The 16,542-nt window shown below is 41.5% G+C and overlaps 1 protein-coding gene across 14 annotated transcripts in view; it reads right to left on the reverse strand.

Moving 5' to 3' along the window:
* The window catches only part of AMBRA1 (autophagy and beclin 1 regulator 1), a 164,470-nt gene that overhangs the window by 78,039 nt on the left and 69,889 nt on the right, over nucleotides 1-16,542 (reverse strand). For all 14 annotated transcript variants that reach the window (XM_040639028.1, XM_040639032.1, XM_040639035.1 and 11 more), the window contains 2 exons: nucleotides 8,925-9,005; nucleotides 8,411-8,511 (listed from right to left, as the gene is read on the reverse strand). In XM_040639028.1, coding sequence (XP_040494962.1) covers nucleotides 8,411-8,511; nucleotides 8,925-9,005 — 182 coding nt within the window. The remainder of the gene's footprint in view (nucleotides 1-8,410; nucleotides 8,512-8,924; nucleotides 9,006-16,542) is intronic.

The raw sequence follows: 16,542 nt of genomic DNA on the forward strand, positions 1-16,542 counted from the left end.
AAGAATTTGCATTTATAACACTTTTCCAGGTAATGATGGTACTGGTCCAGGAACTACACTCTGAGAATCCCATGTTGTCATGGGTACACAGAAGCAAACATTCGGTCTGCTGAGCAGATGCTCATTTTATCAACACAAGTCCTGATGTGGGGGCGGTGGGGGGGGCAGATAATAGTCTGTTATGCAAATTTTGTGACTCTTCTATTCTTCCCTGCTTGAGGGACAGGACTACAGGTAACAGATGACACACTAGACTGTCAAATTATCAACTCAAGGACTCTCAAGTTACCAACTGTTGGTGCCACAGAACAAAAGGTCCACACTTTTCAACTCACTGACCACAGCAGAAGGGGAAAAAGTCCTGCTTGGGACCCAAGAAGAGCACCATTTGGGGAGAACACAGAACAGTGAGAGATCAGCAAGGTTATAATCAATGAGGAGACTGGCATAGCTCTAACTCATACTGGTCTCCAAAATTTATAATAAAAATCATAATAATGATAATCGCTAACACCTACTGAATAGTTGTGTACCAAAAAATACAATTCTAAGTGTTTCATTCATTTAATTGCACTCATTTAACTAATCCAATCCTTGAAACAATCCTATAAACTAAGAACTATTCTTATGCCCATTTTACAGATGAAGAAACTGAGGCCCCCAAAACGTAAAATAAATTAACCAAGACCACACTGCTAGGAAATAGCAGAATGAATATTTGAACCTAGATAGCCTGGCTCTGGAGTCCAAACTCAAACATTTTGCTATACTGCCTACCAAGCAGACTATATACTATAAATGGCAGCTATCCTTCCCAAACTCCCACTTACTCAATCTCACAGACCCATTCAAAAGAAAAATGGGGACACAGTCAGAGTTTCTTCAAACTGTACCAAAAGACATAAATCCTTAGGCCACATGGTGTTTGAACTGCATCCTCCTTACCTAATCTATCAGAATTGGCAGTTAAAGTCCCAGGGGAATTATTAAATTTTTAGTAGCAGGGCCAAAACAAAATAGAAAATCAGGTCACTCCCTGGCTAGACTGTCAACTCCCTAAGGGCAGAACCATTTAATTCTTTCATAAGAACCAAAGTGCCCTGGAAAATGCTAAGCATTTAGAGAAGCACTATATACACTTACTTCAAAATGACAGTACAGAAAGGGCACAGGTGGGGAAAGATCAAGAGGAAATTTCCTGGGGGAGAGAAAGAGGCACAGAAAAACTTAGTCACATAATATAAAAGGTATAGGAAAGTTCATTGGCAAAGCCCAGTATTTTCCCCTGGAAAAGCCTGAAGCAGCACAGGCAATTCAGCTTAGAAACTAAGACCCCGGTTCTCAATAAGCACACTTCTCACTAGCAGTGTAAGGAGATGCAGTAAAAGGCTGGGGTAGAGAGGACCCCAATGCTCCAGTGACCAGAGGACACCAAGTAAGTAAAAGTCCTGGGTGCTATAAGGTATCCGTCTGGGAAGGCTGGGTTCTCTGGAAGGAGTGTTGCATTTACTTCTCTGTTTCCCAGGCAACCAAGCCAGCCCCTTATCGCCTTCACTTTCATCACTGGAGCAGAATGAAAGGTAATTGGGTTAATTATTAAAGGAGCACCAGCTAGTACCGCCACTACTAATTGTCCATTTATCTGGGGTTTATAAACAACCATCTTAATTGATGTTGAGTTGGAATGTGTCACTCACTTTATTTGCCTGGCTACTAGGTACCAGAGAGGTACAGGACACGGAGATAAAGGGTCCAGCCATGGAGATAAAGGGTCCAGCCATGGAGATAAACGGTCCAACACCAGAAGTATTATTCATTTATGTTCATACTCATTTAAGTATACCATGATGGCCCTCAACCATATTCACACATACTGTTCATCCTTCCCAGATTTGCCAATTCAAGAAAAGATCTAATAGATTAGGCAATTTGTTGTATTAGAGAGCTATGATATCAGGTTGAGAAATCAGACTAATTCCTGAAAGTCAACAAGCCCAGGGCCCCAGATGCCTACCTATAAAGCCAAGCTAGACCAGACAGGCCTCCTGAAAGTAATTTTCTAAGGTACCAGGGAAATGGGGAACATCTAAGAGAGGCAAAAGACAACCAAAAATAAAGTTAACAAGGAAAAGAAAAGTAAAGTCTTACAAAAGAGGTAGCTCTGTCTTACCCACAACAGGCAATAAACAGAAGGATGCCTGGGACATGAGATTACATAAAGCAATTATTCTAACACTGCACAATAATAGCACAAAGGAGAGAGAAGGGAATAGAATTATAGTGTAGCGAAGTTTCTGTATCCTACCAGAATTAAGTCTGTGTAAGTCTGAAGTAGATCCTGATAAAAGATAGTTTAAAAATCAATAAAGAGATTAAAATGGTACATTAAAAGATATCCACTTAATATAAAAGAAGTCAGCAAAGGAGAAATACAGGAACAAAAAAGACATTAGAAATACAGAAAAGAAATAGCAAAATGACACACAAAATCCAACTATATCAACAACATTAAATATGAATGAACTAAATAATGCAAAGACAGAGACCGTCAGGCTGGATAAAAAACAAAAATCAGCAACACAGGTTTGAACTGCACAGGTGCATTTAAGATGTGGCTTTTTGGATAAATATAATACAGTACTACAAATGCATTTTCTCTTCCTTATGATTTACTAAATAACATTTTCTTTTCTCTGGCTTGTAAGAATACAGTATATAATACTTACAATACACAAAATAATGTGCTAATTGACTGTTTATATAATTGGTAAAGCTTCTTGTCAACAGTAGGCTATTAGTAGCTATGTTTTTGGGGTGTAAAAAGTTATACACAGATTTTCAACTACATGGGGGTTGGTGCCCTCAACCCCTGCATTGTTCAAAGGTCAACTGTATATGCTTTCTTTTTTTTTTTTTTTTTAAGATTTTATTTATTCGACAGAGAGAGAGACAGCCAGCGAGAGAGGGAACACAAGCAGGGGGAGTGGGAGAGGAAGAAGCAGGCTCATAGAGGAAGAGCCTGACGTGGGGCTCGATCCCAGAACTCCGGGATCACGCCCTGAGCCGAAGGCAGACGCTTAGCCGCTGTGCCACCGAGGCGCCCCTGTATATGCTTTCTATAAGAGACCTACTTTAGATTCAAAGAAATAAACAGGTTAAAAATTAAAAGGATGGAAAAAATATATATCACACAATCAACAGCTGTAAAAGAGCTGGAGTAGCTATACTAATATAAGAAAAACTAGATTTAAGGACACTATTGCTAGAGACATTTTATAATGATAAAAGCTGAATTCATCTGGAAGGCATAACAACTACAAAAATATATGTACCTAACAACAAGGTCTCAAAATATATAAGGCAAAACCTGACAAAACTAACGGGAGAAATACACAATTCAGCAATAATAACTGGAAGTTTCAATACCTCACTCTTAACAAAGGATAGGACAGCTAGACCAAAAATTAGCAAGGGTATGCAAAACTTGAAAACACCATCAACCAAGTAGATCTCCCCAATATCTACAGCACACTACATGCAACAATAACAGAATACACATTCTTCTCAAGCACACAGGTAACATTCACCAGGACAGACCATGTGCTAAGCCATAAAACAAGTTTCAATAAATTTAAGATAACTGAAATCATACACCATAGTGACATTAAATAAGAAACCAACAACAGAAGGAAATTTGGGAAATTCACAAACATGGGAAAACTGAAGAACATACTCCTAAACATCTAGTGGGTCAAAGAAGAAATCATAAGAGAAAAATTAGGATGACTGGGCACAAAGTCATCTATAGCCCAGGACACTCAACCAGGCCCCAATGACCTGTGGCAAGGAGCAAGAAAATCCTGACACTTGCCATTGATTTTAATCAAAACACTAAATTAAGTACATTAGGCCCACATCTGCTGGGAACAGATGCTCATTAGGATGAAAGTCAAAAAGATTAGGCATTACATATAACTAATACCCTACATTACCCAGGTCTCTATCCCTCAGAAGTTTTTTGTTCTTCTAGTAATTACCAGGAAGATGTCAAATGCCAAGGCTTCTCATTTCACTTTTATTAGGCCTCAAACATGCAGAAAAATATTGTAAGCTTACCAACCTTTTGGCAGATACCCCCTACTTGAACTCAGGCAAAACACGGCACAGAAGATTATGAGTCAGGCAGACAGACCTGCTTTAAAGTTCTAGGTCTGCCTCTCACTGTGTTATATTGGGCAAGTGACCTAACTTCTCTGAATGTCAGTTTTCTTGCCTGTAGAATGGAAATGCGCGATCTACTTCACAGGATTGCCATTAGTGATTATAGGCGGTAATATATGCGAAAGCACTTAGGATAGCACGTGGCTTATAGTAGGCAGTCATTAACTTTATGTCCTTTATTATCAGTGGCTGTTACTGCACAGAGCTAGAGCTGTCTAGTAAAAAGTCAGCAGGGGGAGCTCCCCAGGCTTGTGTGTGTTTCCTCAGAAATATACCTGGTAGAGATGCAGTAGCTTTAAATTTACTTACATTTCTTTATAGGTTCAGAATTTGTGTTGTTAAAGAAGGGGCATGGCATGGGTTGATGGGTGCCTAGAGACTACCAGGAACCTACAGAATTGTGGGGAAGGCCCAAGATAAAGAGGAAGAGATGAAAATTAGCAATCAAAACACTTCTCTGTAGTAGCTTCTGTTTTCTATTATCACTCTCATGCTCATGTGGGAGGAAGTGGGCAGAATGGATCTTAATTTTCTGCAAATCCATTTTTTGTTGATGACTCTGAATGGCTTTGGCTACGGTCCACTGGAGACTCATTTGCCACCATAGTACTGGTCACAACTCTAAAAACTGCAGGTGTGTGTATACTTCACCCCTGCAAAAAGGAATTCACCTTTCAAAGTGTTTAGCTTTGGGGCACCTAGGTGGCTCAGTTGGTTAAGCATCTGCCTTTGGCTCAGGTCATGATCCCTGGGTCCTGGGATCGAGCCCTGCATCGAGCTCCTTGCTCAGTGGGGAAAGAGCCTGCTTCTCCCTCTGCCCCTCTCTCTGCTCATGCTTTCTCTCTCTCGCTCTCAAATAAATAAATATATTTATATATTTAAAAAAAAGAAACAAAAAACAAAGGGTTTGGCTTTATGTTTGGAGCTAAGAACCAAACAGCCAGATTGAAGTATGGTCAAACATCTAGACTTTGAGCTATAGGAGGACAGGAATCATGCGTCTTACTCACTTTGGTAGCCTAGAACAGTGCCTGCCACATAGCTACAGAATAAGTACCTGTTGACTATAATTGTTTTGAGACCATCACCACCTCATTCCAATCACACAATGAAACTGCCTTTCCAGGAAAACTGGGAGTGCTTACTGCTAACAGGCTAATTTGTCTTTCACTCCAAGAGCCGTTATTACAGGAACTCTATTACATGATCACAGTAAGTTTAATAAAAAGCAAAAATCTGCATCCATGAGGGCTAGAAGGTTCAAAAAAAGGGCTACTACATAATGATTTTCCTCAGCAAGCACCACTGGGTCATAAAAGGCTATGTCTAGAAATCACTTAAAACAGAGGAATTAGGGGTGCCTGGATGGCTCAGTCGGTTAAGCGTTTGCCTTTGGTTCAGCTCATGATCCCAGGGTCCTGGGATACAGTGCCACATGGAGCTCCTTGCTCAGCAGGGAGCCTATTCTCCCTCTGCCTGCCGCTTCCTCTGCTTGTGTGCTCGATCCCTCTCTCTCTGACAAATAAAAATCTTTTTAAAAAATAATAAAAAATACATACATACATACATACATAAAACAGAGGAATTAATGAAATTAAGAAAAACCCTGGAAATCAGCCAAGTTCCCTGGGAGCTCTTATCTTCTTCTAGATCAAGGTCCTAGAAGAAGCATGCTATTTTGATGCTTTGTCCTTTAAAATAACTGTAGGGAGGCAGACTAAGAAGCTTTGGCGTCCCACTGCCTGGTTCAGTTCTGGCTCCTCAACTTCTAGCTGTATCACTCTGGGCAAGTTAGCCTTCTGGGCTTTAGTTTCCTCCACTGTTAATTAGGTAATAGCAGGATTATTGCAAGAAAGAAATGAAATGTAACTGGAAAAGCATTTAAAATACTCTCTAGTATACAGCAAGTGCTCAATAAATGTTAGGCTTTTTTTTTTTTTTTTTTTGGTTGTAGCCATTATTCTTGGAATTTTCTCAAGAGACGAATAAAAGTAATACAGCTATCAAGAGAATCTGGAGGGACATCCAAACACAGGCACCCTCCCCCACTTCTTGAAAGTTTGTGTTACACCACTTTACTTTTACAAAAGACCTACATTAGTACCTTGTTTTCGCTAACTGAAGGAAATCTGAAGAGGATTTTCACTCTTATGAAGAAAGGCGAAAAGTGAAAATAGCGTTCAGCGTTTGCTTTACAGTGAGCTGTTACAGAGGCAGCGTGCGCTCTGAGCATCAAGCTGCCATAGCTTTGAACTGTGTATGTGAGCACGTCTGTGCTTTATCTCAATTTATTTTGTGCAAGCAATATGTGTCCTAAGGTATCAGAAAAGTTTAAGAGAGGTTATTTTTGGGGTTTGGGTATACTAAAAAAATTTTCCATATAAATTAATGGTAATTGCTTCTTCGCTTTGTGTCATTTTGGCTTGCAAGAGGTTTTGTAGGAACACTCCACTTTTGGACAGCAGAGAAAACCTGTATCTATAAATGATGACAGCCTTTATGAAAAGACCAATAGGTTCTCTGTAACATGTATCTTGAGAAAACAGAAGAAACTGGTTTAACTGTGAATGGAAACCATCTGCTAATCTAATTCAAGAGTAAGGTTCCTGAGAATCTAGATTTCCCTCCCCTTGAGATACTTTGCATTCTTTGTTAGAGAACTTTTCTCAGTAGAGCTCACATCTGTTAACAACTGCCTTCTGGAACACAACCCCTATATTCAAAAGTATCCATAAGTGAAAGTGGGCCATTTGGGGGTCAGACCTCTGGGCATAAAGTAGCAAACAGGAAATGGCAGTCGAGTTCTTAAATCTAAGGAAGAAATAAACATAGAGCTATTCCCAAGGAATTTCTCAAGGAAACAGAGATTTTTCTAGCAGTAGAGGAAGAGGAGGTGCTGTGTGGGGTGATGGAGGCAAATGTCTGGAACAAAGGGTGGAGAAGAGCTCTGTAGTATTGCCTGGCAGCAAGTGATTATCTGCCAGTGAGGAGCTTCCACATGCCATCAGCCAAGCCATACATAAAGACCAAGCATGGAGAGGCACCAAGGCATGGTGTCTGTTTACCCACTAGGGCCAGAGGCCCTCAGACAAGGTTGTCAGGGGACCAGATGTAGTCTGCTCCCCCGCCAAAGCTGGGCCGACAAAGAGTCTGGTGGCTAGCAGAGAAACCACTGAGGTCTCTAGGTCTTCTAGGCCTTGACACTGAGTAAAGATAGTCCTACCTAGGGGAGGCCAGAGACCCTGTGGCCTTCCAGCTGTCATGACAGCTTGGTTAGAAATCACATTCTCCCAGGCTGACAGTGTTACTGCCTCACCCAGATCCCTTCCTACCTTTAACCACCACATGGCCCAGATTTTCCGAAACATAATTTCTTTAAGAAATTTTTAATAGATGCTTACTAAAGACACACCTAAATGTGGACTGATTTTTATACCTCTTATGCCTTCACATACATAAATTTAGAGGTTGGCATGGAGGTGAGGGGGAAGCAGAGGAAAGAATGTGATGGGGAAATAACCTTTGTCAGATAAAAACCAGAATTCTGCTTTGTTTCTTTCTCTAGACACTGCCCAGAAGCAGCAGCACATACCGCATCTGAAAGCCTGGCCACACCATGTAGCTTAGGCCAAAAACATTGGTCACTAAGCAATTCAGCCACCATAAAAACTGCCTCAGCTGGGCCTGTCCACCCCATTTTCTGTTTCTGAGGTTTCTAAGCGAGCCCTACGGGTCTTTCTCCTCCTCGTCCTTCCCTGGAAGATTCCACATTGCCTGGAAACTCCATCTACTGGCAGATGAGCGAAGGGTTGAAGAGGTGTGCATTAAGCTCCTAATTAAATCATAGGATCTGGTTCATGAGTATCTCACCAACCAAAACATGAACAAGACACCTTTATCATTCAATTAAAAGCATAGCTAGAATCTAATTGCTGGATTAAGAAACAAAGAGTTTAAACAATTAAAAAAAAGAAAAGGATGTTTGAAGGAAGTGGGAATGGGTGAGATAAACAGCTTTGCTCCATTCTAGTTTCCTGACTTGAAGTAAGGAACTGGGTACAAGACCTCAAAACAGAGTTTTCAGCCAGATGCCAAGATATCACCACATCAACATAGGTAAAGGAGGGGAAACCTTTATCTGGCTCTCTGCCCATTCAACTTTTCAAAATCCAAAGAAACATTTCCTTACCTGCCAGGACCCTGTTAACAGAAGAGTGAGTAGCCAAGCCAGGCTGTCCACGTTCATGAAAAATCCCCGCATAAGGCAAGTACTCAGGCAGCAAGAAACGCCTACAAGAAGGAACCACATATGAAAAATCTATGAAAGACTACCTAAAAACAAACGAGATATACTATCCGCCAACCCCCAACAATCAAGGCTAAGGGATCCACTAAACTCAGGAATCCACAGAAGCCCAGGACATTGTAAAAATTCCTAGAATTTGGCTTTCCACAGACTTGTATCTCCTTCCTGATCTTTCTTCTGCAGTTTCGCAGGGTTTCTAATCTTGAAAAGGATACTCCCCAGGCCACTTTTCGATCTCTCTTCATTGTGGCCAATCAGCTCCTGTCAAGTCTTTAGGTGGCAGGGCTGGATTACAGGCTCACTAGGAAATAATTCCAGATATGGAATCCAAAGTCCAGAAAGTAGGTTTAAAAACGAAATTCCAGGCTCTCATAAAGGCTGACTACCTAGTTCTTACCTTGGAACGAAGCGTCCAAGTGAAGGTGCAGACATCCGGGCATTGCGTGGAGCTCGGTGCCTGGATCTGTCACCATTGTCCCTGGAGAAAACAAAAAGACTACATATAAGAGAGTCACTAAAGCAGAACCAGCCATCAGCCCAAAAGACAAACATCCCCCAAATAAAATTTCTACACTGAGGTGAATATCCCAGAGAAGTTAGTCATCCGGTTACTTACTAATTTGGATGGCACATTAATATACTACATTTCTGGAGTACCTCAACTAAAAGATTTATGAGCATTTTCTTTCTTTCTTTTTTTTAAGATTTTATTTATTTATTTGACAGAGAGAGAGAGCACAAGCAGAGGGAGCAGCAGAGGGAGAGGGAGAAGCAGGCTCCCCACTGAGCGAGAGCCTGATGCAGGACTCGATCCCAGAGCCCTGGGATCATGACCTGAGCCGAAGGCAGACACTTCACCAACTGAGCCACCCAGGCACCTTATGAGCATTTTCTGATGGTTCAGTAACAAGGAGGATGATTTTTCATGAGTTAAGGTGATCTCTGAACCCTGCAGCATCTGAAACTGGAGTCAAGTTTGGATCTTCCAAGGGACCTGGAATGGAAATATATAAACTTCTCTTTCTAGATTGAAAGATACAGAGAAACTTTGGCTTTGGGGAATCCTGAAGGAAGAAAAAAATTCCCCCATCAATTTCATTCAGGAAATGGTTATCTCTAAATGAGTCTGTTTAGGTCTTTGACGTGGAAAAAAAAAAATCACTCATGAAAAGTTAAACAAAAACAACACAAGAAAAAGACCAGGCAGTCTCCCTTTTTTAGAGACTGCAAAATTGGCAAGGATGAAGAGTATTAGACAATGCAATCCCAAGCATTTGAGTAAAAAGAAAAAAGTTTAGGTGTTTTCTTTATGGTCTGTCAAAGCAAGAGTAATAACCATCATTTATTAAATATCTATTAAGTTCTAATATAAAGATTATTAATATGTTTCCTATTTAATCCTTCTAACTATCCCATGAGGTATCAGCAGCTTTGTTTTACAGATATGGAAACTAAGGACCAGAAAGGCAAATGCCCAAGATCACACAACTAGTAAGTGGCTGAGGCAGGATTTAAGGCATATCTATCTGATTCTGAAGCCCTAGCTCTTTCCACTATACTTCACTGCCTCCTACAAGAAGACAGGGACTTCACGTGGCTTAGTTTCTAATACATCAAAGGAACAAAAAGCCAAAGGGCACCGGCGGGACAGTGCAGTTAATTAGCTGCTTAACCAACTCTACAAAATAAATGAACCTCTGAAAGCTTGATTTGGTATTTTTGCTGAATTCTCCCTTTGGATTATCTTCAACTTAATGAGACCATCTTTGAACTGGCCCTGGAACCAAAGTTAAGACAATACTTTAGTTTTCAAATGGACCACTGGGAGCTTTACAAGCCAGAAATGAAAGCCTAGGAAGGTTTTTGTATCTTGGTGGGATTGGATGCTGAGCATTAACAGAGAAATCAATATCAGAGATATTGGAAGCTGATCCATTAAAAGTCAGTACTTGCTCTTTATTTTCCCAAAAGAGAAGGCATACTACTCTTTTCCTTAACATATCATATCCCCTTGTCTTGAAACTCTACAGATGAAGGGAGAGGCAATTTGAGAGACAGAGAGAGAGAAACACAGAGAGAGAGAGAGAGAGAGAGAGGAGAGACCATATGGAAAGTAAAAAGATTATTTAAAAAAACAATGAAATCAGAAGTTCCTGACCAGTAGACTACAGCTCTGGGGAGTCCAGCCCCATGCATACAGGAAAAGGTGAATATCAAACAAGTAAGACAGTTCTCAAATTAAGCATATTATTATTTTTCAAATATATGTAGCTTCAAATTTTGATCAAAGTACCAATTAACTTTAAAGTACAAATGAGGGGCGCCTGGGTGGCTCAGTCAGTTGAGTGTCCAACTCTTGATTGCAGCTCAGGTCATGATCTCAAGGTCGTGAGCTCAAGCCCAGAGTCAGGCTCCCAGCTCAGTGGGGAGTCTGCTTGAGATTCCCGTATTCTCTGTCTCCCTCTCCCTCTACCCGTCCCCAAGCTCACTCGTGTTCACTCTCTCTCTCAAATAATTAGATCTTTAAAAAAAAGTACAAATGAATTCTTGATAGCGTTTCATAACAGCATATTTTACTTATCAATGGGCACTAAAAGTATAATTACCATGAGTAAAGTTGGAAAACACTTTGAAGTTAAAAAGGGTCCTAAGTCTCAAAAAGGTCAGAAACTAAATCAGAGAAAGGAGCACCACGGGATAAATGCGAGTGCTTCCTCCATAGCTCTGAGAGAGAACTGGCCTTCCCAAATCAGTCACACTGTGGAGCTGACAACTGGCTTCTGCAAAGTCCAAAGATCCCTCTCCCCCTGGACAACAAACAGTACTCTATCTGGTGTCAGCAGGGCTGAAGAGCAGGGAAGGAGAAGCCAGTGCACTAGACCACACTGATCAGCAGTTGCCAGCGCTCAAAGATGGCACAGGGCTTGGTGAAAGGACACAGGGAGACAATTTAGAAAAATGGACAAACACATCAGGGCTGGGGGAAATCTGGGCTCCTTCAACATAACTCACAAGCCTCTTTTCATTGTTATTAAAACCCAACAACTCCTTCCTTCCTTTTTTCTTTTTTTTTTTTTTTTTTTGAGAGAGAGAGTGCACAAGCAGGGGTGGGGTAGGAGAGAGGAAGAGAGAGAATCTTCAGCAGGCTCTACACTCAGCACAGAGCCCAACTCAGGGCTTGATCTCATGACCCTGAGATCATGACCTGAGCCTAAATCAAGAGTCATATGCTTAACCGACTGAGCCATCCAAGCATACCCAATCAACTCCTTTCTGATTCAGTTGCTCCTTCCATTTGAAAAAGGGGGGGGTGGGACACAAAACATGGCCAGAGATAATGGCTTTATAGTATTCAGAGATTACTGCAGGATATATAGGAAAATAAAATGAGATCAGCTGGCTCAGACACAAACAAAGTCTCAGACTGATGGTCACATTTGGCAACATGAAAGACATTATATATGAGAGGAGATCTATCTGCTGGTCCACAGCTTAACATCCTGACAAATGATGGAGAAGTAGGAGCTAAATGGCATCTCAATAAAATGTAGAGAAGACTTCAAATTAAAAGCATTGAGAACTCTAGCACAGAAGGAGAGGAATAAGAGCACAGGCCTCAGAACCATTAGAAAATTGTGGAACGTGGTGAACACACAGTGAGAGGAGAGAACAACAAAGAACATCTAGGAGAAAACAGCTCAAACACTGTTCCAGGAAAAACCCTGAAAACAGGAATGGGAAAGGTGGCAAAGGCCAGAATGTTTAACCGCAGGACAAGGGAGGCAAGAGGAGGGATAAAGGCTCTGCGCATTAGTACTGATCACAAAAATCCCTGACTAAAGGCAAGGCTCCAAGTGAACTAGAGGTGAAAAGAACAACTCATGACCCTAGATTCTGTAGTCTAGAAAGAAAGGAGGATTCAGAAGTAAGGAGTTCGGCCGAGGAAACCAATTTCAGTGCATAGCACATCTGCAGCAGGGATGGGAAACGGGAGAGGGGGACAGGGAGGAGTGCTAAGAGTTCCAAGAAAACGGCAAAGGACTTAAAAGTACTTAAAATAATGCTGCATTTACAAAGCCGCACAGACTCTGCCACTCACTTCAGTGCTGACAGAAGATCAGTGTGAGGCGAGGCTGCACAGGCCGGACGAGGCCACGTGAGTGAGGCGGAGACTGACTGTGAGTGCACCAGAGGCTATCTACCAGATGGACAGGGGTAAAGGCAGACCCAGACAGACCGTTCACCTTAGGGACGGTGGAAGGTGCTACGTACTGGGGCCTAACGGAACACGGCCCGCATGTGCCCTCTCCCAAGGACTTGGGAAAAAAAAGCAAACAAACCACGTCAGTAAGGAACAGACTATGCAAGTATGCTGGTACTGCTCCTCCCTCACAGGAGGACTCTTGGTCACCAGAATGCTTTTCAGGGAAACACCAGAGAAATCCTCATCAATTTCATCAGCCAGAAGCTGCCTTTAAGCCAGCAGGACAGAAGCTGGCGGAGTTATTAATGGCTTTCCCAGTTGTTGAATTCTGTGCATCTCTGATTAACTCTCAGAGGGGTATTTGGGAAGGAGAGGGGGAAGAAAATAAGATTTTCTTGTAAAAGATTTTATAAGGAAAAAAATACCCTTCAAACAATAAGGCATCCAAGACAAATGCCAAATACAAGAAAACGCATCTCTGGAACAAGGAAGAGGTGCACAGCAGCAACTCTTGCTAAATGCCTGGGATTAATTGCCTCAGAGAGAGGCTATAATTTAAAGGAATGAAAAACACACCTACAGATTGCTGTCTGAATCCTGACCAGACAGGCAGGTTGTCATTACTCCTCATGACAAACGGCTCTGACTCCGGCCTTTATAAATGAAGCTCTTGCAGCAAAAAGCTCAAAAGGCCATTGTCCTCTTGACAATACACAGTTGACTTTGCTGAAAATTAGACTATTAAAAAAATAAGTGTTTTCCTATGCTCTTCTGTTTTTACTCAATCTCCAGACAAGACAAGGCCTAGCTGGGTATTCCTGTCCCTGGATGGCAAAAGTCCCTTCCTTACCCGGGTGCTCTTAGTAAGAAACCGAAGGCTCTGTCTCTCCTGCCAAGGGCTGTGCACACATGTAAGGGCTTAGATTTCTGAGAGGAAGGCACAGGGTCCATGGGTATCATTTACAGGGGATACCTAAGAGCACACGTCTCTTGGAACTGTGGAGCCTTAACTTTTTCCCTAAGGAAAAAGATAATTACCATTTACAAATTCCTCTCCTCCCTTATCCTACCTTTAATTTCACCTGCATACATTCCATATTGCTATTGTACATTTTATGTTAAAAATACCAATCTATATCTCTAAGTGGTTATGTCCTCCTTTCCCCCTTATTTCTTTCCTTCTGTGTTTTCCCATGCTATACCCAAGTACAATCCATACATATTCCCTTTTCTTTCTCTTCTAGCATTCCTCATAATAAATATTCGTATGTATTCTACTTGCCCAGAAAGAATGCTAATTCTGAAGTTGCCAAGCAGTAGTCTGTATTTCTAAGCAATAGGCTCAAAATCCTCAGGAAAGAACTAGAATTCAGGTAGGCATATATTTTAGAAATATGGTGGGGCTCTCCAGGTGCCAGATATCCTGTTCCTAATCCTCAGGAAGTCTCCTCACTTCTCTGAGACTTTTCATTATTCTGCCTCTGCTGAACACAAGGGAAGTTCATCTAAGGTAGTCAGCTCCCACAAAGAGCTGAGCGCTTCAGGGTTAAACTTCAGAGATTATCCCCTCGGATTTTACAGATCAGACACTGAGGCCTACAGTGGGAAAGGGACTTGCCCAAAATCAAATGACAAATTTGGCTCAGCCAAAACCAGAACCCAGGGCAATTCTCTAAACAAGAGTTCTCAGGCTATGGGGGCAGCAGGCACTGACAAGTGATCCCAGTTCCCACCACAGCTGTTCCAGGAGTCACTTGCTGTTTTACCAACTTAGTTCAAAACTGGCTCAAGTAGGAGTTGAAAAGGACTCGGGCAACATTTCATTTGGAGAAGGAAGTGAGACAGCTGAGCTCTCACAGCTCACTTCCCAGGAACGTTCACAAACTGGCTCCACTTTTAGAAAACACCGGGCCTCTTACGCCCAACACGTAACGCCCAGTCCTCGAATGTCTTCTCCTGTATTTCACCCACTGCTTCCTAACTGGTTTTCCTGCATCCCTCCATATACCTGCCACTTTAGGTCACCCTAACTAATGCGTCAAAGGTAGCTGCCTCAAATAGGTCTTCAGTAACGGCTGCCCCCAGGTAAGAATAAAGTCCAAGCTTTTCAGCCAGGCATTCCAGGCCCTCAGTTCAGGCCTTTCGGCTCTTCTCTTTTGGATTACAAACACTGTAGCTCTAGCCACAGATTTATTGAGGGTCCCCCAAACAAACCCTGTAAATCTTCTGTCTCTGGGCTTTTGCTTAAGCTATTCCCTTTCAATTTCCTAGAATCTCCTTCCCCACCTTCATCCTCCACATCAATTCATCAAAGTCCTATGCAGTCTGTCCACACAGCTAAAACCCAGGGAGCCTCCTCACATCTCCCCAAATACTCTCTTCCCTTCAGAGAATGCTGCTCTGTATTTTAGTCCTACTTTATTACAGTCTGTCTTGTTAGTTATTATGTAAAAATCTGCTCATGTTATTTCATAGCCTAAAACTCTTCAATGACTTCCTTCACCTACAAGATAAAGTTCACCTCATTTGCAAGGTACACAAGACTCGCCAAAGATCTGGTGACACCCTAACTCTCGGGACTCATCTCCTGCCACATATCTTGAACTTTACGGTCTAGCCAAACTTATCAACAAGGAGATTTCTAAAATATTCCACACTATTTCATGTTTCTATGAATATGCATTTATTTGTCTTTCTCCCAAGTATACCTAGGAGTGACAGTCCTATTTTAAGACATATAACTTTCTCTTTTATAAACCCACCTTATAAAAAAACAATCAACCACTATGAAAATCAAGTAAGTGAAATTATTTAAAACTCTCTGATAAAAAGGAAGAGAACAGTTTCTTATCTCATCCTACTTTAGGAACTACTTCTATTCTTCTATGCCTGATTCCCAACTGTTCTAGCAGGTTCCAGTCTATAAAGAGAATAACTTTAAAGTGTGTTTCCTTAGAATTTCTCTTGTATTTCTAATATCAAAGAGTCTATGGTTTGTAAGTCAAAGAAAGGAACAAAGGCAACTCCTCTTCAAAATGAGGTAGACAAGAACACTCTCTAAAGATTTACCCTTCCCTTTCTTGGCTACAAGAAATTATTAGTAGTCACTGACTCCCACAGGAGTCTTGGAAATTCTGGGCACAGAAGAGAGAGCAGGAGCAAGTACTACCAAGGACACGTAGCTTCACTCTACCAGAATTCCTAGCCACGAGAACTTGAAGCAAATATATGAGTCTCACAAAGCTACCAGGATTTCACCTATACGCAGATGATAACAATAGTATTATTCGGTTTTAACATATTTTCTTTGCCATGGCTCAACTAAATTTCAGTTACAGCAAAAGGGCAGGTGAAGAATATTAAATTCTGAACTAAAGGCAAGCAACTTCTTACGCCAGCCCAAACAGACGGCAGAGCTGAGTGACAGCCTTGAGAACCCTTAGCTACATCACATACCAAAAAGGCCTTTTAACAACTTCCTTCCCAGAAGGTGTCTAGCATGGGGACCATAAAAGGAGAAGCTCTTTCTGCATGAGGCTGTGTACGTGTATGTGGTTAAATCTGTCACAACACTTCATGCCAAACTAAGGAACCAGAACCCGTCTCTGGCACCTAGAAATGACTGTCATACAGTGAAACATTTTTGCCTGTTTGGTCACAATATACATTTCTGGGTAAAAATTCAAACACAACCAGATAAATTAGAAGAATGAACAAAACAAAAAACAGACCTAAAGTGACTGCATGTTAAGGCTGAAAGACTAGAAATCTCACTGAGATGTTTTTCCAAAGTCAGCCCAGTGTCACAACG

The sequence above is a fragment of the Ursus maritimus genome, unplaced genomic scaffold, assembly GCF_017311325.1.
Source record: "Ursus maritimus isolate PB19 unplaced genomic scaffold, ASM1731132v1 scaffold_23, whole genome shotgun sequence".
NCBI classification, from domain to species: Eukaryota; Metazoa; Chordata; class Mammalia; order Carnivora; family Ursidae; genus Ursus; species Ursus maritimus.